Source organism: Pteropus alecto, unplaced genomic scaffold (assembly GCF_000325575.1).
Source record: "Pteropus alecto unplaced genomic scaffold, ASM32557v1 scaffold67, whole genome shotgun sequence".
Taxonomy (NCBI): domain Eukaryota; kingdom Metazoa; phylum Chordata; class Mammalia; order Chiroptera; family Pteropodidae; genus Pteropus; species Pteropus alecto.
Genome location: NW_006441061.1, coordinates 5,167,566 through 5,193,176, shown reverse-complemented (window position 1 = coordinate 5,193,176; position 25,611 = coordinate 5,167,566). Strand labels below are relative to the sequence as shown.

Here is a 25,611-nt window from a genome sequence, read left to right as displayed (position 1 = left end):
GGGGGCGAGGAGGGGAGGGAATGCGGAGAAGGCGGGGGTGGGGCGGGTCAGAGGCCCGCGGGCCATCAGGAGGCCCAGCTGCCGGCTCTGAGCCTGCACCGTGTTGGCCCATCTGAGCAGAGGACACCGTGGACAGAGCTGGCCCTGGCGGCCTTACCTTGAGAATTTACAATAAGGACTAATGACTATTTATTTTATTTATAATAAATGTGGGGGAAACAGAAGCAAATAATAACATGCAATCCAGCTTTCCTGAGATAACCACTGCTAACCAGCTGCATGTATCTGTATAGATTTTTAATACACACTCCACCAAAAACAACAGGATAATGTGTGCAAAATCGTAAACATCCACCCTGTCCACAACGGTGTCCCATGCACACAATTGAGCCCCTTCTACAGGACGGGCACTGTCCAGATGGAGGAGACACGATGTGCACACAGACACTCTTGGGTCTCCCCAAGTGTCCCCTCCCGCAGGCCCAACCGACAACTGGTTGGCTGACCACCAGCCGCAGCCGGGCCCTGCACGGCCTCGCTGGGCCCGCCGCCCTTAAGGGCCACATGACTTGGTGCCCGGCCTGAGTGGTTTCCAGGCACACCCATGAAGGGCGTCGCAGTGACTTCTCCGGATCCCCCTGGGCTGTTTTAGATCGGGGGTTGCCGAGGGCTCTCCACGGGCCTGGCAGCGTCTGTGCTGGCCCCACGGCCTGGCACACCTGAGCCCTGCATTTACACAGGGCCTCCCCGCAGCCTGTGGGCTCCCTGGGGGAGGCCCTGCCCCAGTCACTCAGGCTTCCTCATTGCCTCGCAGGGGCCTGGGCACAAAGCCGGGACTCAGGGAGCCTTTGCTGATAAGAGCGCCTCAGTCACCTGGGAACGGTGATCAGGCACAGACGCCGTTGAGGACCCACTAACCCGTGCTCCACTGACACCACCCTCAACACGTCACCACCCATGGAACTGACCCCGCTGCGCCCCGCTACCTGCTCGAAGAACTTGTGCGAGGAGCCGGGCAGGTGAGCCGCCAGTCGCGGCTCCGGGAACACCTCCTTCTCGCAGGCGTAACACCACACCCGGAACGTGGTCAGGTTCACTGTCAGGTTGTGCTTTTTAGCCTAGCGGGCAAGATCCAAAACGAGGTCAAGGACACACTGGCCTCTAGCACGAATGCCAACGGCGGCCGCCGATCAAACGCGGACACGTGCTAAGTGCTGGCACCTGCGTTAGCTCTTGCTTCCCCGCTATGATTATTCCCACTTTGCAGACAGAGCCGCTGAGGCCCAGAGCAGGTAGATGAAGCTGGGGCCTGAACTCAGGGCTGTCTGGCTGCTCCCGGCCACCAAGCTCACCTGTGCATGAAGGGTGCTGTGGTCAGCGAAGGATTCTCCACAGCCAACGTAGGGGCAGGCAACCTGGGGACAGCGGGGAGGAGACTGGATTAGGGGCGGCCAAGAGGACAGTGCCAGCACGGGGAGCCAGTGTCCCCCGTCTCCACCCAAGAAGACCCACAAGGGATCGAGGCCCTGCCACGCTGCGGGAACACAGCTTTACAGCCCCGAAGCCTGCACTGGGCAGGAACGGCCACCATAAAAGCTTCCCCTGGCCTCTGAGCGCGACGGGCAGGTTGTCCTGGGCCACCACTCTTCTGGTAAAATGCCAGGCAGGGCCACGGCTAGACCCAGGAGAGGCAGCAGCCGAGCTGCTTGGCCCAGACTCTCTTGGCCTCCACTGGCCCCCTTTTCACCAACTTCCTGCCAGGTCATTACTGGTACCATACTTTCGCTGGGTGAGCCTGTGTCGCACAGCCCTTTTCTCATAGGTGACACTGAATGGGCAGAGGCAGTGGGGCCCAATGTTGAGCCAGTGCCCCACAGTGGGGCCTGCATGGCCCCGAGAACCCTACCTGTGGCCTTGCCCTCTCCTATCCCAAATCCACCGACCTGCTCAGGGCCTCTCCACTGTGGAACTCCGCCCCAGCGACGAGGCGGCCTCTCCACTGGAGGGGTCACTTGGGGTCATTTCCCAGAGATCAGCACCACACAGGCTGGTGAGGGCCCTTTGTCACAAAGGATGCATCCTTCGCTGCAGCGGCTTCTGCACCTGTCTGTCTGGGGGGGGACTCTGGGCTCCCGGGAGGTAGCATCATGTCTCACACTTCTTGCTGACCCCCAGGGGCCCAGACAGTGTCCTGCAATCTACTTTATACTGAGTGACAGGCCCCAAAGCAGAGGCCGGAGTCTCCTGGGGACCCTGTGTCTTCTGAAAGACAGATTTGAACTGTGATGTCTTCACCCCCTCAGGCTGGCCTTTTCATTTCTACTTGTTTATTTTAAAAGGAATTTGAAGTAACACTCATTTTTAGCATGTTATAAAACGCAATAAATACACACGTGTAAAAAATTTGGAAAAGACTACAAAATTCAGAGAGAAATGAAAATTACTCATAATTCCACCGCCTACTGAAAACTGTCATGTTTTGATCTATGTTATTCTTTTCAATAAACAATAATAATCAAAACACAGTCAGACTTTCCTGGATACTGTCTCTGGGCCACACGCCCTGCTAAACCCATCGCAGGCTCCATCTCATCGAATTCTACTCCAACCCCAAGAGGCGGGGACAGTTGTCAGCGTCGTGGCCCCTACTCTATAGACGGGAAACGAAGGCCCAGGCTGGCTCACGGACAGGCTGCTACTTCAAGAGCCAGGGCTCAGAGCGAGAGACCTCACGGAGGCGCACATACCTGTGCGAGAACTGTGCCTTTTATGAAGGTGAGATCGTCTCGTCCGAGTCTCCCACCTGCTCTTTGCTCTTCCCATTTTTAATGGCTGCCAAGGCAGCCAGCCCAGGGACTCGCTGACCATGGATCTCTTTTAGCTTGGGAACCCCGCCTGAGACATCCACGCCCTGATGCCCTTGTCCCCGCCCAAGGCCGCATCGAGACTGCGCCCGCGCCCCCAGCAGCTGCACACACCCCTTACCTGGAGACAAGCCCACAGGTTCGGTCCAGCAACACCGCACGATTGACAGGTTGCCTGTGAAAGGTGAGGTGAGAGACAAAGAGCAAAGTGTGAGGGAGGCCCGCTGGGGACCCCAAAGAACCATGGCCCGGCCTGCTCCCGCCTAGCGGGGAGCCACACGCCTGCCTCTGACACTCCGCCCTAAATGCCAAGGCTCTGTCTGCCTCGGGAAAGGCTCTCGCCAGCCCACCAATCTAAACGCGGTCCCTTACAGGGACACTTTACACGTTACTGTTTGAAGTTTGTTCTATTACGTGCCTGCAAAAGCATTTTCAGTAAAATCATTTGAAACTTACACAGACTCCTTAGTCTGCAATCTCATCACATCTTCTACTCCTCCTTCCTCACACTACTTAAGCCTCAACGCCGGCCCCTCCCTCCCACCTCCGTCTAGACTATGAGGGGGTCTGTTTTGTCTGCTCCTGTGACTTCACAGGGCCTGGTACAAATTAGGAGCTCAGTATATTTGCTGACTGTAGAAAACGCCCAGGTTAGTGGTCGTCTGGGTGACAGAGCCTGCTTTTTGTCTACCGATATCTCCCCTTTTTAAGAGCAGAATGCATGAATTTTGGCTGAGCTCTTGGCCGGCCAGCTGCAGACCGTTTCTCAGCCGCCACTGGGACCATGGAGCTCAGTTCTAGTCCATGGGACGACAGCAAAAGTGACGTGGCCACTTCTGAGCTGTGCACTACCGTCCTTCTTTCTCTTCTTTACATTGCCTAGGATGTAGATGTGATGGCAGGAGCTGAAGCAACCACATTGGACTTAGAGATGAAAGCCACAAGTTGAGAGTGGCAAAGCTACCCTATCAGTCCTAAAAATAAATTATTTAGGGTACAGTTTAAGTCGTTGAAACAAAGAGACCCTGAAATACGGTGACTTACATAAGTTTATTTTCATTCACTGTGAGCTACCTGTTGACATCCGGGCCCCTTCTGGGTCTTTTAAAACAATGTTGACTTTGCTTTGTACATTTCTGGATGCCCAGAGAGGAGCTGAAGACATGCTCTCTGAAACGCAGGCCTGGGACCACTCCAGACGCTCTTGGTCTTTCCACAACAGAAGCACTAACACTTCCAAGAGGCTGCCTCGTCCCAGCCCACGTCAGCCCATGTTCTGCCTCCTTCTTCCCACCTCATGCTCCCCCTGCTCTCCGATCCCCCTATTCCTGCCTTTTCTGGAGGCAAAATCCTCTCCGTAGGTCTCACTTACTCTTCTGCAGACTGGGAAAGAAACCCAGCATCAGACGGTGTCAATGCGCCACAGCCTCGCTCTGCCCCTCCTCCAGACCACACAAGAAGCGAAACTACTTCAAAGAGGCCACAGGTACTTTGAAGTACTGATCCCTCACACAGGCCCGGACTGAGCCGGCTCAGGCCAAAGGCCCCCAGGACCTGTCTGCACAGGGAGGTTGAATGACTGGCATTAGGTGCCTGGAAAATGGAGCTGACGACAGATCTAGGAATGGCCACTCATCGCAGCATCGTTCATTTGGGCAGGAGGTGGCCAAGAGCCCAAGTGTCCACCCACAGAGGATTAGTTATGGGGTCCGCATGATGAAACGGGACGCAACTTCAAGACAAACAATGAGAAAGCTGTCCCTGCGGACCAATGTCAAAAGGGTTCCAACATATATTGTCATGTGAATGAAGCGAGTTACAAATGTGTCTCCAGTATGCTACCTTTTATGTAATAAAAGGGAAAAGGAAAGAGAAATATATTTGCATATGTTTGCATGAAGAAACTCTGAAAAGATACAAAGAAACAACTCTAAGTGGTTACGCGAGGTGGGCTGGGGAGGGTGAGCACAGAGGACGGGAAGGGCCCTCCCTGACATTTATATTCTTACAGTCTTTCATTTTTGAATCATGTGAAAGTACCATCCATTCAAAAAATTTGAATTTAACAAAGAAAGACGATGACACAGGCTCCCTAGTCAGAGAGGCCCGCCTACACGCCTCGGGCCTCCCTGAGCCCTCATTGGGCCAAGGTGGGTGAAGATGCCCCACGGAAACGCATAGCGGGACTCAGCCCCTCGAGAAGGTTCTGCGCACCTTCTCCGGCAGCTAATAGGCAGCACGTTAGTGGCTCCCAGAGGGACTGGTCTAAACGATCATTAACACAGCCCCAAACAGACGCCGGCTTCCCCATTTACACGGAAGGGAAAGCCGAGACGTGATGGAGCCAGCGCTTCTGCTGCTTCAGAAACATTCATGCCCCAGAAACGCAGAGGCCCTGAGGGTGGGCCACGGTCGCCTAGGGTCTGACACTTTACCTTCGATTTGAGCAGCAAGTCGTCTTTGGTCACCTCCCCTATAGAGTCAAGGTGAGGGCAGAGGTCTCTGGAGTCCCCCATTCTGGCCTGGGCTCACCTAGAGGAAAACACAAGGTGTCCTTGGTTGGTGACAGCAGCCTCTGCCTAAGGGGGACAGGGAGGCCAGCGGTTAAGTGCCAGCTTGGGTCTCCGGTCCCAGCTCTGCCCCGTGATCAGCAGGTGAGCGGGGGAAGCTGTTTAACTCCTCTGAGCCGCTCGCCTCGTCTGGGAATCGGGGATGAAGACACCACTGACCCCCATGGGCCGCTCGGATGAGTCACAGTGGGTACGAGCAGAACTGTCTGAATAAGCTCCGTGGGTTGTGCCAGGGTCATTTTTGTGGCCGTGATACTGTACTACAGACACACCAAAGATGTGGTACCACTGGGGGGAATTGGGTAAAAGGTAACGTGGGACTTCCCAGTACATTTTTGGCAACTTCCTTTGAATTATAATTATTTCAAAAGAAAATGTTTCAAAATACGTAACCAAGTACATGCTTCTACCACACAGTAGTTTAGCAGAAATCACACCTGGGAATCTGACTGCTGATTCTAGCTCCAATTTGCCAAAAAAAAAAGGCGCAGACCAACTAGAGATGTAAGTGAAGCCAAAGTGGTTTAATGAAAGGCAGGGGCCGTGTGTCCAATGGAGGAGGGGGGGACCCCGGGCCCCTCCTACCAGCCACCTCCCTGCCCTAAATGGTCACCCAGGCGTTGACTGGCCCAGACTCCCAGCCAGAGCTGGAGTGACTGGTGTGGATTAGATGCCAGGTACCTGAGTGCTCTTCATGCACCATTTCATCAAAAACCTCCCCGGCGATCTTGTAGGCAGCCGTGATGAGCCCCGTTTCACACCAGGAAAGGGGCTCCTTTTTGTCTCCGGCCTCGGGTGTGCTAGAGCTAAAGCTGGAACCCAAGGCCCCTCGCACTGTCTTTCTTTTTAACTTACGGAGAATGTACATACAGGCGAGAGTCGGCAGAACTGTATGACACGCTCCCAGGTACCTAGCACCTAGCTTCAACAATGAACAATTCACGGCCAACCTGGCTTCCTCTCAACCGCCCACTTCCTCTTTTTTTGGCCACAAATCCCAGATATCACATCATTTCGTCCGTGTATATTTTTCTCAAAGGACTTGAAAAGAGAAAACAAGCATCGCCACAATTCCATTATTTTACTTGAAAAATTCATACTCCCTCCTCAGTCCGGGCCTAGGAGCTACGCCTGCGTGGGGGAGGCGGTGGCCTACCTCTGCTCACAGCGACACCCCCAGGAAGCAGCCGACGTCCACATTCTCTGCTGACAGCCGACAGTGGCGGGCTGCCATGGGCTGGAGTGAAGTGCTGGCCTCTGTCAGGGTGCCTGGGGGGACAAACCAAGGCACTTTGTGTAGTTATTCTGTTGTTTTAATATCACGGCACCGACCAGTGGTGCCGGTGGACCCTTCACTAGTCACTGCTGGGCGTCACCTCTGTGATCTCCAAGACGGGGACTTTCAAAGGCCTGCAGGAGAGCCTCTGCGACCACTGCTCCCTGCGGCTGCCAGAGCCCCTTCGCCCTCAGGACAGAAGGCTGGGCCGCTCCCACACATGCCACTGGGGCCCTCAGATCATCCCCCGAGCCGCCCAAGGACCTCGTGCAGCTCAGAACCTCTGACCCATAAGTGTTGAGCAACCCCAGGCTACAGGAACAAGGGGGGTCATCCACATGTCGCCACTGCGCCCCCTTCCTCGGTGAGCCACAGTCTCCCAGATGTGGGCAGTCCAAAGAGAGAGAGGCAGTTAGAAGCCAACATTTCAAAAGGTCACATGACAATGACAGGGCTCAAGGTTCTAAATTCCAAGCCACCTCACTCGAAGCCAAAGTTTCAGGTTTTTTCCTTTCTCACAGTTTGCAACGCGGTCCAGTGTCCTTGACTACTGCTGGCCCCACACTGTTTTGAGCCGCAGTATGTGGATATGGGGGTTTTCGTTTGTTTGTTAGTGTCTTTAGCATATGCCAGTGCCATGAACCGTGCCCAGGACGAGGATCGCGGTGACAGGCCCGCTCTTGATTCACACGTACAGACAACTTAAGTTCCTGTAACTTCGGATAGAAAAAAAAAAAAGCAGCCCGGTGGCTAACAATCCTCTCTGTACTCTAACTGGTCCCGTTTCACACATGAAGAAACAGAGCTGGAGCCTAAGGAACTGCAGAACTTGGCCAAGGTCAATCCTTAGCTGGTAAGCGGTGGCCGGGAACCCCATCAGGTCTGTCTGGTACAGAGCCTTGCTCCAAATCAGGGGTGGGCAGACTTTTTCTATAAAGGACCGGGGAGTAAGTATTTTAGGCTTTGCATATCAGTCTTTACCACACATTCTTTGTTTTATTTACTATCCATGAAAAGACATATTTTTAATTCTTAGCTCAAAGGCCCTACGAAACGACCTTGGCCTGCTGCCACAGTTCGCTGGCCCCTGTTCTAAATCACGACACTGTTGGGCCTCACCGAAAAAAGCCTGATCACTGGCATTTCACTTCTCACTACACACAGGTCACCACCAGTTAAATAAGGCGAATCGCAAGGAACAGTCAAGAGGGTTAACCTGGCTCCAGATCATTTCTAAGTAATCAAGGGTGTGTGCAAAGCCAGAACTACAAAGATGTCCACTGTAGCACTGTTTATAATGGTGAGGAATCTGGATATAATCTAAGCGAACAACAACAGGCAGTTGGGTAAACAATGACACAGCCACACACTGTTGTACTACATGACCATAAAATGATGACTATTGAATCTTCCTATCTGTGAGATTAAATTAGATCTAAATAAATGGAGAGATATACCATGTTCATGGACTAGCACACTCAAAACTGTTAAGATGTCCACCCTCTCCAAATTGATCGTTAGAGTCAATGCAATCTCAACTGAAATCTCAGCAGGCTTTTTTGTAGAAATTGTCAAGCTGATTCTAAAATTAATATGGAAAAGCAAAAGACCTAAAATAGCCAAAACGATTTTGAAAAAGATCAAAGTTGGAAGAGTTACACCACCTGATGTAAGGACAATAATTAAATTAGTGTGGTACTGGCTCGAACATAGACGTATAGGGGACAGAATAGAGAGTTGAGAATTAGACCTGCACATATGTGGTCAGTTGCTTTCCTACAAAAGTCCTGATATAATTCTGTGGGCAAAACATAGTCTTTTCACCAAAAAGTATTAAAACGATGATATCCATATGGGAAAAAAATGAACTCTCATATCGGACACAAAAATTAATTAGAAATGAATGACAGGCTTCGTGGAACTGATGGTCAAGAGAGGGTTTAATAGATCTTCCCTTTCCTCTTGTTCTTTTCCAAGGTTCTCGAAGAGTTTGGCTGCTCTAAAATGCCTTGCTCCCCAGTGTGCTTCCTCATCTTCAAATCGATGACATCCTCTTAATTCTTGGCACTGAGCTTCCAAGTCCGTTTTCAGCTGCTCATGGCGCTGCTGGAGCTAAGCTTCAGAGTCTTTCGGATTTTGAACTTCATCTCAAATACCTCGTCCATCTCTATCTCTTTCACCTTGGCCGCATGCTCCCTCCTCCCTTCTCCCATTCGTGCCAGAGAGCTCTTAGGAAGCTGCCCTCACTTCTTGTTGTTATCAACTCCATTAGAAGTCCTCTAATTCCAGAAACGTTAAACTGAGCAAAAGAAGTCAGAAACAGAAGCGTCTACACTATATGATTCCATTTACCCGAAATTTGAAACATACAGTCACGCTCCACTTAACAACAGGAATACGTCCTGAGAAATGAGACGTTAGGCAATTTTGTTGTTGCATGAACTTCAGGGGGAACTTACACAAACCTAGGTGGTGTAGCCTACTCCACACCTAGGCTGCATGGTACAGCCTACTGCTCCTAGGTTACAAGCCTGTATGACGTGTTACCGGACGAAACAACATGAGATTAAATCAAGCGCGAGAGAAAAACAATGCGATCGGGACACATGGCAAATACGAGATGCTCGCTGGGGTGGCATGCCATAGTTTACAGCAAATTATTTTTTTAACAACCAGGAAGGGCACACTCTAAAATAACGATTAATAGTATAGTTAATACATAAACCAGTGACACAGTCATTCATTATCAAGTATAATGTGCTGTAATTACTGTATGTGCTACACTTCTATACAACAGGCAGCCCAGGATGTTCACCCCGGCATCACCGCAAACACGTGAATAACGCGTGGCACTATGACATTACCACAGCTATGACCTCACTAAGCAATAGAAATTTTTTGGCTCGCTATAATCTTATGGGATCGCTGTCATATCTGCAGTCCCTCATTGACCAAAACATCGTTATGCAGCACATGACTATAGATGAAAATAATCTACGGTGATAGAAATTGGATCAGTGGCTACTTGGGGCGGAGGGTGAGGCGACACCATAAAGAGGCAAGAGGGAACTTTCCATGGTGTTGGAACGTTCTCGATCTTAACTGAGGTGGGGTTTAACCAGGTCTCCATACTCGTCAAATCTCAGGAAATACATATTTAAAGTGCATTTTACTGTGTGTAAATTATACCTCAATAAAGCCGATTAAAAGCTTTTAAAATCACAATTGATCTATAGACAGAAAGCGGCTCAATGGTTGCCTGCAGCTAAGATGGAGAGAGAAAGAGGTATCACTTGACAAAACTCTTCAAATGGGTGCATTTTACTGGACATAAATTATATCTCAATAAAACTGATTGAAAATCATGAAGAAAACCTCACATTTTAAATGAATGACTGAGACCTATATTATTAATACAGATAAATCTCAGAGAATGTTCAATAATAAAAATAAGTTGTACCATCTCGCACCCATTAGGATGGCTACTATCAAACAAACAAACAAAAAACCACCGAACCAGAAAATAACGAGTGTTGGCAAAAATGTGGAGACACTAAAACCTTGTGTACTATTGGCGGGAATATGAAGTGGTACAGCTGCTGTGGACACCAGCATGGAGGCTCGATGATGAAACAGAATTTCCACACGATCCAGCAGTTTCACTTCCCGATAAGCACCCGAGAACTGAAAGCAGGACCTTGAACAGATGTTTATGCACCTGCGTTCATGGCAGCGTTATTCATAGTGGCCAGAGGTGGAAGCGGCCCGGGGAACCATCGGAAGATGAATGGATAGATAAAACGTGGTCCCTCCGTACGATGGAATATTACTCAGCCTCAAAAAGGAGATGACGACACCTGTCAAAACATAGATGAATCTCGAGAACGTTACGCTGAGTGAAATAAGCCAGCCGCAAAAGGACAAATCTTATGAGTCCTCATATAGGAAGTACCTAGAGTAGTCAAATCCACAGATACAGAAGTAGAATGGTGGGTGCCAGGGGGAGGGGGAGATGGGGAGCTGGTGTTTAGTGGGTGCGGTGTTCAGTTTGGGAAGATGGAGAAGTTCTGGAGATGGAGGGTGGTGACGATGGTTGCGCGACCATGTTCATGTACTTAATGCTGCTGAACTGTATACTTAAAAATGATGAAGACGGTAAATTTTGTTATATGTATTTTACCAAACTTAAAAAAAAAAAAGAATTTAAATCAATTTTTTAAAAGTTGCAGGATACATCTAGTATGACCCCATTAGAAAGAGCTGAAAAAGCTGGGGCAGGGGGCGGGGGATTATCAAGTGAAATAAATACTCAACACCCAGGTAAGATACTGGTCCCCATCAGGCGCCCCGCCACGCTGCTCACTGTATCGTCCTCTCTCCTCCTTCAGGTCTCAGCCTCGCTGTCCCCTGACCAGGGAAGGCATGTGCTGGCCACCCACGGAACTCAGTTCCACTCTCCCCGACTACTCTCTCCCCCAAGGACGGTCCTCTGTCCATCCCGGCCCATATTTGGCAGGCTCTCTTATCATCTGGCCATTTCTCCATTTTTTTCTGTCGGACGCCTGTTTCTAGTCAGGAACGTGAGCACCGTGAGGGTAGGAATCTGCTTTGCTCACTGCTGTATCCCAAATCCCTGAAACCGCACCCTAAACGCAGCAACTTCCCAGTATTTACTGAATGGATCAAAAGAGCGAAGAGCCGTAAAACACGATGACGGGAAAATCTCATTTTGGTGAAGAATTTTGTTTTGTGCCTATAGAAAGGATTCCGTCATCATCCCTGGGAGGGTGAAATCAAGTGATTTCTATTTCCTCCTTTTTTGTTTGTATTTTCTACAACGAATTCATGTTGCTTGTGTAACACTGTATCTAACCCAATAGGTTACTTTTAATTATTTTTCAAGTTGCGAAAAGAGCACGTGGTTGGCCTTTCTGGTATGTGAGGTTTCCTCCTGGGACTGACCTTGCTTTTCCCCAGGCTCCCGAGAGAACTCTAGAGGGGACAGAAGCTCCATCCCTGGAGCTCTCATGGAGTGTGAAGAGGACACACGAGGTCCGTTTCAGAGAAGGGGCAGCAGCACCTGCGCGGACTCCGAAGCCCCGACAGAGGAAGTGCCTAAGTGGATGGCTTGAAAGTACAACTTTTTGTCAAGTGACTCATCCCAGGGAAAATTTGCTCTTAACGCCTTTGTTTTTGCCTCATTAATTTCTGCCTCAGATTAACCCTTTTCCCTATTTCCCTTGAGAACACTCGCCGGTGGCACTTGCGGCTGGAGTTTATCCTGAGATAATTTGCAAATTACAGTCCTAACCTTACCTCCAAAGTTTGCCACGAAATGTCTCACTTTTATTATTATTTTCACATTGCTCTAGCATATGGATAGTCTTTGGGAACCAATGACATCATTCTATTTATAGCGTTCTGTTGTCAGTAGTTTGATCGCTGAAAATGTCAAATCCTGGAAAACTAGAAAACGTAGCATTCCTACACGTGATATTAAATAAATGCTGGCAGCGAGCTGCACTTTTTTTTTCCTAAATAGGGAAAAGGGTTAAAATTTTTCATCTCCTACCTACCCTGAAAATAGAAAAAGATATGTTTGATCTTAATAAAATTAATATACTCCTCTGTAGAAGCTGGAAAACAGACAGAGATAAAATGAAGTATAAAATATAAATCACCTATACTCTTACAAATAAAAATAACCATGGTTACTGCTGTGGTAAGCCTTGTTTCTATGTATAAACATAGAATTTTCAAAACTCAACTAGAACAGATAGTTCGTATACAGATTTTAAAATTTCGGTCATATGCATTTCCCACGTCACTAAGTTTCTTTCCAACAACTTCATTTCTGTTGACTGAATAATATCATTCACACCCATATACCTTACTCACCCACTTTCCTACCACTGAACACTTTGGGTATCCGTGTGTGTGTGTGTGTGTGTGTGTGTGTGTGTTGCCATTATAAATGAGGCAGTGAGCAGTACTTTGGAATATAAATCTTTGACTATACCTTTGATCAAAAGAAAAATTAGTGGATCAACTATATAAACAAACTTCCCTCCAGAAGAAAATACATAAATTTATCTGCCTACCAACAGTGTACGAGCATGACCAACATAAAGTTTAAGGTTTACTAACATTTTTTTTAAAGTTGATGGTTAAAAATTAGCTTACATGAAGAGAAAAGTTGAAGGTAGTTCCAAAAACTGTGGGTACTTAATATTCCACACTCAGGGCTGAAACGTGAGAAATACGTGAGTCTGCAAAGATTGTACCTTATCTCAGCCGTCCAAAAGTTTTCAGTTTGCTTTATCTTGGTAACCAACCAACGTTGTGCAAGTACCTCCTCAGGGCGATGACTTGGGGTGATGGAAAACAAGCCAGGCCTGGGACCCACCCTCACGGGACAAGGAGTTCCATGTTTCAACACCAGGGTACCCGTATGCAGCCACCAGGGATGTTATCATTAATAATGGCAGTAACTTTATGGTGTTCTTACCACATGTCAGTGTGTCACATAGATTAATCCCAGACTCGACTATAATTACAGAAGGAAGTAATAAAAATAGCTAGTCCTATGTTCAACTCCTTGCTCTTGTTACTTGCAAGCTGTGTCCTTAGATAAATCACTCAATCCTCAGTTTCCTTATCCCTGAAATGGGGACAAAGACAGCAACTAAAGTTATGGAGAGGATGGTGACAGAGATTTAGCATAATGACTCCTGATCACGTGGACTTCCAGGATGGCTCAGAGTTTGTATTTATCTGCACAGCGAGAACGCTCGAAAAATGTTTAGGACTATAATTTGTGTTACTGGCCATGTTTTATACATCAGGAGACACACTGGTAGGAATCCATCAGCTTTTCACTCAGGGCTCCATTGCCCAGGACAGCCAGGCTGACCGGCCCAGCCAGGAAATGTACAATGTCATCCAAGTGTGACCCACGGCAGGCGACTAACGCATGGTAGATCTGATTCTCAGTGCTACTTTCTAAGATCCGAGCTCATCCATCTCCTGGTGCTTGTGACATTAAAGTAAAACCAGGAGAAGCAATCCTAGGGAATGGAGCAAATCTTTAAGCAGCTCTCCTGCCCGAGACGGCCGGCAACTTGATTTCCTTTCTCACACAAGCTGAGCAACTGTTCCAGATAAAAGGTACCGAAGAAACAAGATAAAATCGGATCCCAGAGCAATGGAGAAAAGGGCATTCGTGGGATGACTGACAAATCTGAATATGGATGACATTAGATAACAGTTCTTGTTATGGACTGAATTGTGACCCCCGCCCCCAAATTTATATGTCGAAGTCCTAACCCCCAAGTACCTTGGAATGTCATCTTATTTGGTGATAAGGTTTTCGAAGAGGTACTTAAGTTCAAATGAGGTCTTTAGGGTGGACCTCGATCCAGTCTGACCAGTGTCACGAGAGGAGGAAATCTGGACACACAGGAGACACGAGGATGCACACAAAGGACAGACCGCGCAAGGACGCAGCAAGAAGGTGGCCGACCACAAGCCAGGGAGCGAGGCCTCGGAAGAAATCGCATCTGCTGACACCTTGATCTTGAACTTTCAGACTCCTGAACTGTGAGAAAACAAGCTCCTGTTGCTGAAGTCAGCCGGTCTGTGGCACTGTGTTACGGCAGCCCTGACAGACTGCTGCGTATTATATCAGCGCTAACGATTCTGAAGATGGACACTGTTTTCTGGTTCTGTGTCGTAACATCTGCTCTTAGATGACTCCCCTAAAATATCTAGGATCATGAGATCTGCAACTTACTCTTAAATATCCAGAGAGCAAACACGGCAAAAATGATAATTGGTGAATCTAGGTGAAGAGTATGAATGGAACTTCATTCTATTATTCTTATAACTTTTTTGTAAGTTAATTTTCCAAAATAGAAACTTTTGAAAGATCCCCTCTCTCTCATCTAAGGTGGGAGCAGGGAGGGGGTCTTTTGGCAAAGGGAACCCTAACTCAATAGCAGGTGCCGCAGGATCCAGCACCTACTGAGCCAGGCGCAATGCCCAGGGTTTCACCTACACCCTCAGGTAAGGACTGGGGCTTCTCATCTTAGAGGAAGAATGGAGGTTCCGAGATGGGAAGCCACTTGCCCAAGGCCACACAGCGAGGAAGTGACAGCGGGAAGTGAGCCAGGTGTGCCTGCTTCACAGCTCTTCCCAAGCTTCCCTCTGTGCCAATAGATGGAATGCACACAGTAAGCGCTTAATAAAGACTGACAGGGAAAGAAACCTGCACTGCTGAGAACTGGATCCTGGGAACAGGCCCTCTCGAGAGCAGCTGGTTGATTGTGCTGTTGGGAGTCAGTGAGGGGCCCGCGCCACAGTGGGTGCCCGAAATGCCAGCCAGAGGGGCTGTGTTTCCACCACGGCGACCCCAGGGCACCTCTCCCCCTTGACTCATCTCCTTCTTGGGGATGAGAAAGCAGGAGGAAAGGAGGCAGGCTGGAAGGCCTGGCAAAAGCCCACCCATTCAAGGCCTGGTGAGGCTTCCAAGATGCTTCATCCTGAAAAGGACAGACACTTTTCCCTCCCTGGGGCCTGTACTGAGTGAGGGGAAGTGCCTCCCCAGGGAAACGGGCTGGCGGCAGGCAGCACATCCGGGCCTGGCACCAGCTGCTGAGAGCAGGCCTCAGGTGCCCATTACTCATCATTTTCCTGGACGTCTGGCTGCATTCTCCTCCCAGCCAGGACCCAAGATCCTCAGGACAGGAAAGGTGACGCTGCCAAGCCCCCTACCCACATAAGGACACCCACCTGCCCTGATCCTCACCACGTCAGCCATTCCACACCCCACACACTCACACCTGTACTCCTCTGCCCCTCAGAACATGTATACTCCTACCCTCTTCTCCCCAGCAGACTTCCAAGCAGCTCCATTTCCCCTAAACCTCAAATACATTCCTTCCTTTAACCTGGTCTTCATTCCCTGAGAGTCCACCATCCATCCTTCTGACTCTCAAAGCAGAACCCCCAGCCGCCTCCTGCCTTGACAAGTCCTGCTTCCCACATACCTCCAGTTCTCCTCGATCACCTTACCCACCCTGTCCCCACCCGAATGGGCCCTGTCATGGAACCAACATTAACAGAACTCACTCAATCCTCATAACCACCCTGGAGAAACACTGCAAACTAAATCCGTCTTCATTTCCATCACTAAAAAAGGAAAGACCGAGGCTCAGAGAGGTGGAGTAACTGGCTGGAGGTCACACAGCTACCGAGTGGCTTTTGCCCAAAGCCAAAAGGCTGTTCTAAGAAGTCTTGAGTCTCAGTCCAAGGGAGAGAACAACAATCTCAGAGGAGACTGTTCCAGAGAAAAATAAGGCATTCCAGAAATTCAGCCCAGACTCGAAATGGTCTTCCAGAAGATGGAACCAAACAGTCTCCATCAGCGCATCCCTTCAGCGATGAGCTGTAATTACAGCAGCTGCTGCATTTACTGAACTCTGCTGTGCCAGGAACTGTGCAAAAGCTGAAGCAGAGGTAGGCCTGCGACCAGTCCCTGCCCCACCTTCCAGTTGTGTAAACTGAGGCACGTATTGCCTCACCGAACCCGGGTATCCTCATTTGCAAATTTAAAAGTAACTGAATCTACTGCATAGGCTTGTTGAGAGAATTCAATAAGATAATGCTTAGCCCAGTGCCTGCCACGCAGTAAGCGCTTAATAAGAGCTAGTTCTTTCAAAGGAAGGGATCGGCCCATTTTGAGAAAAGAAAAACGATTTAAGGGGTTCCTAAAAGTCCCGTAAGCCACTATTTATGCAATAAGTTATTTCCTAAACATTTGTTGATGCCCGTTTTTCAAATAAACTTAATCCTCACAGCATCCTCGGGATGGAAGGGGCAAAGGGCAGAGAGACAGTCCTCGTGACAAAGGACGAAATCGAGGCCCCCGAAGGTCCAGGGAAGCGGCCGGCAAAAGCACCCGAGGAGGGGCCCGATGTCCTCAAAACCCTCGAGTGGGTTCAAAACATCAGACGCGCCTCTCCCCGGGGAGAAGTGGCTGGAGGTCATTACTAGCGGGGCAGTCGGCATTGGGACTTTGATTCACCACCGCTATTAAGTGGTCGTCTTTTGTCCCTAAAGAGAAAAACACACGTCAAGGCCCAGTCCCCGGGGAAATAAGTCAGCGTCCCGAGACGCCACACGCGTGCCTTCAACGCCGGACCAGGCCCTGGCAGAAATAAAAGAGATGGCGGCCCCCGTCCCGGAGAAGCGACGAGCCCCCGGGGGCTCGAAGTCGGGCAACGGGACCCCAGAGGACCCTCAGGGCGCCGGCCGGAGGAGGGGAGGGGACGACAGCGGCCGGGGGGTCCCGGGCTCCGCTCACCTGGCCGCGGTGTTCAGCGCACTCGGCAGGGCCAGGGCCCCGCCGGCCGGGGCAGGGCTGGGATCGCCCCTGCTCGGAGAGGCCCGGCCCCCCGAAGCAGCCGGCGGCAGCCCGGAACTCACCTGCCGTCGCGCCCGCGCCGCCGCAGCCTGTCAGTCAAACGCATCCTTCGCCGCGCGGCGCAGGGTCGTGGGGCCCGGCCAGCCACGCCCCGCCTCCTTCCCCTCGACCGCCCAATTGGAGAGGCCAACGCCACCGGTGGGGCGTGGCCAACGGGTCCGGCGAGAGCCGGGGCGGAGCCAGTCGGGTTTGGGGCGGGGCCAGGCGGGGCCGGCGTTCTGACGACACTGCTGCACGCCGGAAGTATTGCAGGCCACGGCCCAGCGGCGCAGCGGCTGGGCCGCGGGTCCGGCGGGACCATGCCGGTCACCGGGAAGACTTTCCGTCGGCGCCGGGCTGACTCGGAGTCGGAGGAAGATGAGCAGGACTCACAGGAGGTTCGGTGCGTTTGGGGCACGGTTCCCACGGAAAAGAGGCGGGCTTGGGGACTCACCTCCGGCCTGGCGCCTAGTTGACAGCGTTGCTAACTGAGCCGGGGTTGTTGTCCCCTTCTGCTGGCGAAGTAGTTGAGGCTCATAGGGATGAGGCCGCCGCCCCAAAGCCCGCATAGTTGGGAGAGGTGTTACCGGGATGGGCAGTGGATCTGACTCCCGGTGGGTCTAGGGGCAGGTAGGTTCGCCTTCTGGACCACTGCGCCGGCGGCTCAGCAGCGGGCTGCTGGGCTGGTCGAAGCTGCTTTTTGAGTTCTGCGAAGGGTCTCTCAGCCTGTGCATTGCCTTTTTTCAGATTAAAACTGGAAGAGACCCGAGAGGTGCAGAACTTGAGGAAAAGGCCCAACGGAGTGAGGTGGGTACTGCGGGGGAACCCGGAGAAGGAAGAATTGGAGGTGATAGACACGCCCCCGCCCGGGTTGCTGTCACAAATACCTCCTCAGATGCAGCCCCTTTTCCTGACACACTGGACACCTTCCACTGCCCTGGAACTGGTCCAGCGTTCTTTGTAAACATTTAACCGGTAGATGCCCTGAGCCGTGTGGTCTTAAGCTTTGCTCCAGAGGTGCAGGAACAGGTCGCTAACTCGTGTTTTTATTGCACCCGATTCATTATGAAAGCACACCGATTGTTAAGAGTTTGGAAAATTTAGAAAAATCTAATCAAGAAAATAAACAGTGCCTGTAATTCTCCCATCCGGTGTTAACATTTAATGTTCTTTCCAATCTGTATTCTCTCTCTTTTGTGAAGAATAGCGAGTACTTTTATTCAGTGCTCTTTTCAACTCATTATGACATTGTGGACATTCATTCACATGGTGGATTATATTTCCAAAAACCTTTTTATTGGCTACATAATATTCCACCACATGTATGTACCATAATTTAATTTCCTATTTGGGGACCTGTAGGTCAATTTGTAAATTTTCATCATGTAAGACTTCAATAGGTATTTTCCTACATTTGTCTTTAACTTCATTTTCCTTGAAAGCAAAATCTTATAAATGAGATTTTCCAAGCCAAGGTAATACCAAATGGCTTTATAGGACAATGTACCACTTCACCCCACTCCCACCCCCCATCTCCCAGCATCTACAGTGCTTGTTGAGTCCTGTTTTGTAGTCTCGTAGGCTTTTCTAGCTGCCTTTGGTGCCCGCCCCTCAAATCTCACACTTGCACTAATGCCGCAACCTACAAACTCCCTAAATGTGTTTCCTCATCTCTAAAATGCACCATTCTTCGCCCCTCTTCCCTCCCATTTTGGTTTCGTTCAGTGCTGTGGCCCTGCTGGTGGGAGAGAAGGTACAAGAAGAAACCACTCTAGTAGTAAGTTCTGGGGTCCTCCCCGGGCAGTGGGAAGATGTGGATGCTCTTCAGTGGGTGATTGTGTTTTCTTTAAAAAAAAAAAAAAAAAAAAATCTGCCGCGTAAATATAGTAAGTTCTGGGGTCCTCCCCGGGCAGTGGGAAGATGTGGATGCTCTTCAGTGGGTGATTGTGTTTTCTTAAAAAAAAAAAAAAAAAAAAAATCTGCCGAGTACATAGATATTTCTTCTTAGCTGTGTTTGCTTTCTGCAGGATGACCCATTTCAGATGAAGACAGGTGGTATGGTGGACATGAAGAAACTGAAGGAAAGGGGCAAAGATAAGTAAGTGCAGGACGCGCTGAGATACAAATTCACCCGTAGCCCCTGCCCAGGTCTGTGCCCCCAGAGAGCAGCAGTAGCTTTAGCGGGACATCTTCACTTGTGCTTTGTAAAGGGTATGTATTTTTTAAGGAAAACAAAAACTCTTAAAAAGTTAGCTTAGAGAGATGTGGGTACATTCCTTCTGTAAAGGTGTGTTGTTTATTGTCTTTCGAATCCATGTGGAAGTTTTCTTTTTCTTATTTGAGAAAACCAAAACACAATTATAAAACTAATGTGTTCAAACAATACGAAAATATCTACTCATTCCCCAGAGGAATCGCCAGAGCCCAACAGTTTGCTTGCATGTATTTATTTTGTTTACGTAGCGTATATTTTTTTCCCAACTGTAAATAGGATGTGACACTGTTTTGTCGCATACTTGTTCTATTGGTATAGCATAAAACAGCCTTGCTGACTTGTGACTTAAGGCTCCGCTTCACTCTTCCCTCCTGTTAGGATCAGTGACGAGGAAGACCTCCACCTGGGGACGTCGTTTTCTGCAGAAACCAACCGAAGGGACGAAGATGCCGACATGTAGGTTTGGCTGTGAACAGTTGGGGATGGGCTCCAGCCAGATGCAGTCCAAGATATTTAGTCGCAGATGACATTTTTAGAATTAGCCAAAGACAACAAAGTTGGCCCTTCTTTCCCCGACCTCTAAGGCTTGAGAACTTTGAAAAACTCTTAAAAGTTCTTTCAAAGTATTTCTCGAGATTTTAAAAGTGCTCCTTGACTAGTAATATTTCTCAAATACATTTCAGGGATAAACATTGGACTGCCTACTTTTTCTTTTGCCAACGAGGCTGTTAAACAACTACCATCTACCATTATTTTCCCATCTTCAAAGAACCTTACAGATAATAACACCAATAGATTGATTGGTAGGCCATGATCTCATAGGTTGGTGCTTTAAGTGGTAAATTTTCGTTTCTTTAAGTGGTAAATTTTAGTTTCATGAATCAACTCAATTTTCTTGTCTTTTTCTCACCTCTCCATGGGTTGGTGAAAAGTTCATCATGCATCATCATTGCTCCGTGGGCCAGTGTTAGGAACCGCTATTTTAAAAGACACCTGTTTTGTGCATCCAGCCTGTCCTTGAGGCCTGGGGGTCTCTCGTTTCAGGATGAAGTACATAGAGACGGAGCTGAAGAAGAGGAAAGGGATCGTGGAACATGAGGAACAGAAAGTAAAGCAGAAGAACGCAGAGGACTGTCTCTACGAACTTCCGGAAAACATCCGCGTCTCCTCAGCGAAGAAGACGGAAGAGATGCTTTCCAACCAGATGCTGAGCGGCATCCCCGAGGTGGACCTGGGCATCGAGTACGTTCGGGAGCCACGGCCTCACCTCTCTCCTGCCCTAGGCCGGAAGGGGAGCTCCCTGCTTTCCAGTTAGAAGTTAAGGGGACTATTTCTTACCTGTCTCCTTGGAAACCCACATAAATCATATTCTCAATGATGGGCTGAGATGTTGTCCCCAGGAGTTTCTCTGAAGAGTTGGTCAGAGTAGTTAAAGAGACTTGAGGGACCCTGACTGCTAAAAGCAAAGGTGTTTATTTTTATTTAGGCTTCGTTTACAGCTCTTCAGCTGTCCTAGGCAGGCCCTCGTGTTTTCTGTTTTATTCTAGCAGGAGTGACGTTAAAAGCTTAGCCACCCCGTGATCCTCCTCTCGTTTTTACCACAGAATATCTGCTCTAAAAGAGATTGCTATGGGGGAAGTCAGGGGTGAGAACCATCTTTGGGTGTAGGAGAAGATTGGGAGACTTCTGGGTTCTCGCCTCTCCTGGTCTTTGTAGCTTCGAGCCTTAGGCAGTTCACTCTACTTCTCAAAGGCTCAGTTTCCTTTGATCAGAAGAGGCTGACTCCCGCATCTCCGAGAGCTGTGGGAGCTCCCTGAGTATGTGGCTGTCAGGGAGCCGGTAAACTACACATCTCTGCCCCCAAGAAAGGTGATTTCCTTAACGCAGTGGTGGGCTGCCAGCCTCACCGGTCATTTCCTTCTGAGGACCAGAGGTGTGGCGATCTAATACGTGACATGGCTCCCTCTTCCCATAGTGCTAAAATAAAAAATATCATTTCTACGGAGGATGCCAAGGCCCGTCTCCTGGCAGAGCAGCAGAACAAGAAGAAAGACAGTGAGACATCCTTCGTGCCCACCAACATGGCGGTGAATTACGTGCAGCACAACCGATGTAAGCTGCTCTGCACAAGCAGCCCCGCTCCCGCCCCATTGGCTCGAGGTCTCCTGGTTCCCATATTTTGTCTGACACGTCCCCTGGTCTCTTTTGATTCAGTTTATCATGAGGAGCTCAATGCGCCTATACGGAGAAATAAAGAAGAGCCCAAAGCCCGACCCTTGAGAGTGGGTGACACAGAGAAGCCGGAGCCTGAGCGTGAGTACCACAGAGCCGTTTGGGCTGCCTGGAGTGGTTACGTGGTGCTCTGAAGGCAGGTGGGACGAGGCAGGCCTGGAGCTTGGGCTCTGGAGCCAGGACGCTGCGTTTTAGTCTGTGCCCTGGACTACAGCCACGTGACTTGCCCATTCCAAACTTCAATTTCCTCATCTATAAAATGGGGATGAAACCTACCACTTGGATTTGCTCTGAGATTCACTGGGCTATTAGGGACTCAAAAAATTAGATGATTTTAATAAGCAAAGATAAAAGTTACTTACAATTTCCCCACCCAAAGACAACCACTGTTAACGTTTTTATGTATAACCCTTCAGACTTTTTAAATATTGACGTGTGTGAGAAACATTGTGTATACACTTACTACGATCTCATAATGTTTTACTCAATAGTGTGCCCTACGTATTCCATTATGTAGACAGATGTACTATAGTCTAACCATTTCTCTCTGGGTGGACACTTAGGTTGTTTCCAATTTTCACTGTTTAAACACTAAAACATTTTTTTTTTAATGGCCATGTCATATCATATTCCATTGTATAGACAGATGTACTATAGTCTAACCATTTCCCTCTGGTTGGACACTTAGGTTGTTTCTAATTTTCACTGTTTTGACGATCATTCTCAACTACATCATGCCCTTAGGCTACATTCTGTGAAGTCGCCAAATGATCCTTAGAAGTGTGACACTCATTTTCCCGCCAGCAGCGTCTGACAGTGCCCCTCCCACATGCTTACCAGCTGCTCTCACCTTTTTCATCAGCAATGGGATGGTTCTAAGGAAACGCATATTTTGCTGAAGCTTCTGAGAATCCGGCCTGTTACTCTGCTTCTTCCTTCCTACTTGGGAAATTATTTTTTGTAACATCTTGGTCTTGTAGTCTTTGATTCCCAAGAGCTGCATGTTATTAACACGCGGTAAGCAAGGACTTTGGAGTCACCAGACTTGGGTTAGACTCTCGGCTGACTTTCTGAGTGACCTTAAACAACTCACCTAAGCTCTGAACAAAAATAGTAACATGCCCCTGATACGATTGCCATGAGGGTTAAAAGAAGTCACATCTAAAAGGCTTAAGGCCATGCCTGGTACATAGTCAAGTTCTCTATCAAGCGCAGCTACTACTGTTGACCTAGTCTGATGCTGATATCAGCATATTTTGGCTGGCACCTGACTGTGCCATATGTCTGTTTTCATTCACTCCATATAAGTATTTTCCGAGGCCCTACAATATTTTTGTTCACTCGGGTGGGCACCGGGGCTCCTGTGGGAATGAGACAGGCATGAGGTCCTTGCCTGTGTGCAGCTGAAGCAGATCGGTTTCCAGCACGGCAAACAGCTTTTCCTCTTTGCTTTCGCAGGGTCCCCTCCTAACCGCAAGCGTCCTGCTAACGAGAAGGCCACCGATGACTATCACTATGAGAAGTTCAAGAAGATGAACAGACGGTACTGAGCATGGCTGAAGGGGAGAAGTGCAGAATGGGATGTAGATAGCACTGGCCCCACCCACGGTAAAAGGCTCCTGAACAGAAACCTGATCACTTGTTTGCAGACGGTTCCAAAAACAGATTCTATTAGTCCGGCTGCTAACTTGCTGGATTTTTCAGGCACCGAATTTGTAACCTTTTGAAACTAAACAACGTGTAGTTTTTTTATTTGGGGACGAATTATTCCTGTGAGCATTATTGAATCTTGTTTGTAAATATGTTGACTTTATCTTAATATTTGCCCTGGGTCAGGAGGCAACAGCTGTGTGTTCGAGGTGAGATAATACCTTTTTAAATTGTGCTTTTATTCTATATGTAATCATGCCTTCCACTTTCCAATATCTGGAATGGGTTCAGAAATGCACCCCTCGCTGTTTGCAGTAGATCCAGCTGACAGCAGAAAAATCTAAGATGGGATCAAAGGGACACTGGTATTTTCTGACTTTTACAAACTTACCTGTTTCTTTTCAATAAGAAAGAAGAAACAATTTCTATCGCCTTCAGCACTTAACTATTAAATATAAAAGGAATCCAGCCATCTCGTTTGTATTGTGTCTCCTTACGGCAACACAAGGTAATGTGGTCAGCGCCCAGGTGCTGGGCAGCTCAAATGCAAACCTGAATTGCTGAGTGAAACCTCACTTAGTTCAGGAGAGTAAACAGGCTCCAACCTGCTTGCTGTCGAGTAGGGTGCCACTTGTGCTGTCATGTCTCCTGAGGCATTTAAACAGCTCGGGGTGAGGAGAGCAGGTGGGTTGACTTCTGCACTGATTTAGAGTGGATATTGTGGTTACAGAAGTTTGGCTTGGAGTCAGATCTGAGCCCTGCTCACAGCTTATTATTATGTCCTTGGACAAATCCCTTTCCCTCGGAGGCTCAGTTTTCTCACCTGTAAAATGCAGATTATTTTTCTCTCTCTCCACTGGAATGCAAAGTGAAGGCAGGAATTACGTGTGCCACATTTTTTTCTTGAATCCCCGGAGTCTAGCTCATAACCTGACACAGGCAGTCCTCAAAATTAGAATGAGCGGAAGTAACTTTACAGTGGAGAAACCTTGACAAACGACCTTTATGACGTCAATAGTCATAAATCACGTTGATAGTCTGTACCTTTGACCTTATAAAAATAGCATTTTATTTCTGTACAGTATATTCCTCCCCAAAACCCATGACCCCAGTCTGTGAGGCAAATTCCAATAGTGGCGTATTCTACAAAAGATTTGACCAGTATTCCTCCAAACTGGTTATACCAATGTAAATTCATCGGTATAGGTTCACATGTAACGAATGTAACATAGTAATGTAAGATGTCAGAGGAAACTATGTGCTGGGTGGGGGTAGATATGAGATCTCTCTAAACTGTCTTCTCAATTTTTATGTAAGTCTAAAAGTCAAAAGAAAGTGGCCCCCAGTGGCTTTCGGCGCCCACCTCGCGGTAGCGGAAGAGGCTCTGCCCCTAACAAAGATGGCGTGCACGGGCATCGCGAGGAGGCTCGCCCCGCACAAAGATGGCGGCGACAGATGGGCGGAACCGGAAGCCCAGTCTAGCAGGATCACGGGTCCGCGGTAGGCTCGGGCACGCGCAGGGCGGCGCGGGTCCGGGTATGAAGCTGGGACGGGCTGTGCTCGGCCTGCTGCCGCTGGCGCCGTTGGTAGTGCAGGCGGTGGAGCCCATCAGCCTGGGACTGGCCCTGGCCGGCGTCCTCACCGGCTGCATCTACCCGCGCCTCTACTGCCTCTTCACCGAGTGCTGCGGCCAGCAGCGGAGCCTCAGCCGGGAGGGTAGGTCGGGGCCGGGGCTGGGCGGGGGTCCGAGGCAGGGGTCGGGCCTGGAGGGCCGGAAGCCGGGACAGAGCTGAGGCCGGGACAGAGCTGCGGTCGGGGCGCGGAACCGGAGAGCCCGGGGCGCGGGGCGGGCCTGGTTCCTGGGCTCCGACCGCAGACACGCCGGAGTTTGGTCGGACGCTTCGTGAGCCGAGCTGCAGGTTAGGCGGCTTCACGCAGAAAAGGGGCGTGTGGACGCTTGTAAACTTCCTCCGAAGAGAGTTTCCGCCTTCCCGGCGCGGACCCGTGTGGCGGGAGGAGCAGAGCTGGGGCGAGGGGCGCACGTCGGCGGCGGAAGCAGTGGAGCCAAGGACCCTTTCAGGAAAGAGCCAGGCTCCGGACCCACCTGCCATCCCTGGGCCAAGGGTTTCCGTTCCTCGAGTCTCTCCAGGTGCTCGAAGAGCTTAGCTGGCCTTGCCGGCTTTCACATGAGCCTGTAAAGTTAGCTAAATTTTGCCAGCTGTGCGTCCCACCCCCTCCCTGACTGGCTTTGTTTTTCCCAGTGCTCCAGAAGGACCTGGACAGCAAGCTCTTTGGACAGCATCTTGCAAAGAAAGTCATCTTAAACGGCGTGTCTCGCTTCA

General features: G+C 49.5%; 3 protein-coding genes across 6 annotated transcripts in view; 2 read left to right on the top strand and 1 right to left on the bottom strand.

The window, feature by feature from the left end:
* The window catches only part of USP20 (ubiquitin specific peptidase 20), a 35,296-nt gene extending 18,014 nt beyond the window's left edge, over positions 1-17,282 (bottom strand). For 2 of the 4 annotated variants that reach the window (XR_003048190.1, XM_006918055.3), the window contains exons 1-6: positions 17,074-17,206; positions 6,591-6,703; positions 5,300-5,396; positions 2,986-3,039; positions 1,353-1,415; positions 987-1,118 (exon numbers count right to left, since the gene is read on the bottom strand). Coding sequence is in view for 3 of the 4 variants with exons in the window: in XM_006918055.3 (XP_006918117.1) it covers positions 987-1,118; positions 1,353-1,415; positions 2,986-3,039; positions 5,300-5,380 (330 nt within the window). In the remaining variant the exon portion in view is untranslated. Of the gene's footprint in view, positions 1-986; positions 1,119-1,352; positions 1,416-2,985; positions 3,040-5,299; positions 5,397-6,590; positions 6,704-10,428; positions 10,568-17,073 lie in introns of all 4 variants that reach the window. The other 2 variants (XM_015594271.2, XM_015594270.1) reach the window with 2 other exon arrangements.
* Positions 17,283-17,426: 144 nt separating this feature from the next.
* Positions 17,427-23,737, top strand: CUNH9orf78 (chromosome unknown C9orf78 homolog). Its single transcript, XM_006918054.3, has 9 exons — positions 17,427-17,575; positions 17,920-17,979; positions 18,898-18,949; positions 19,200-19,270; positions 19,766-19,843; positions 20,432-20,629; positions 21,363-21,499; positions 21,602-21,700; positions 23,078-23,737. Exons 1-9 carry the CDS (start codon positions 17,493-17,495, stop codon positions 23,167-23,169), a joined length of 870 nt encoding a protein of 289 aa, XP_006918116.1. The 5' UTR covers positions 17,427-17,492; the 3' UTR covers positions 23,170-23,737.
* Positions 23,652-25,611, top strand: part of TOR1A (torsin family 1 member A) — an 8,784-nt gene continuing 6,824 nt past the window's right edge. The window contains exons 1-3 of the mRNA XM_025051134.1: positions 23,652-23,777; positions 24,587-24,985; positions 25,531-25,611. The exon at positions 25,531-25,611 is cut by the window's right edge and continues 206 nt beyond it. Of these exons, the coding sequence (XP_024906902.1) occupies positions 24,712-24,985; positions 25,531-25,611 (355 nt within the window). The 5' untranslated portion in view covers positions 23,652-23,777; positions 24,587-24,711. The remainder of the gene's footprint in view (positions 23,778-24,586; positions 24,986-25,530) is intronic.

Bases quoted from the DNA above. Each gene is read 5' to 3' on its own strand.
- CUNH9orf78 (XM_006918054.3), top strand. From the start codon at position 17,493: ATGCCGGTCACCGGGAAGACTTTCCGTCGGCGCCGGGCTGACTCGGAG. The intron at 20,630-21,362 runs GTACGTTCGGGA...CTCTTCCCATAG, and splicing joins GAGGTGGACCTGGGCATCGA to TGCTAAAATAAAAAATATCA. The intron at 21,701-23,077 runs GTGAGTACCACA...TTGCTTTCGCAG, and splicing joins AGAGAAGCCGGAGCCTGAGC to GGTCCCCTCCTAACCGCAAG.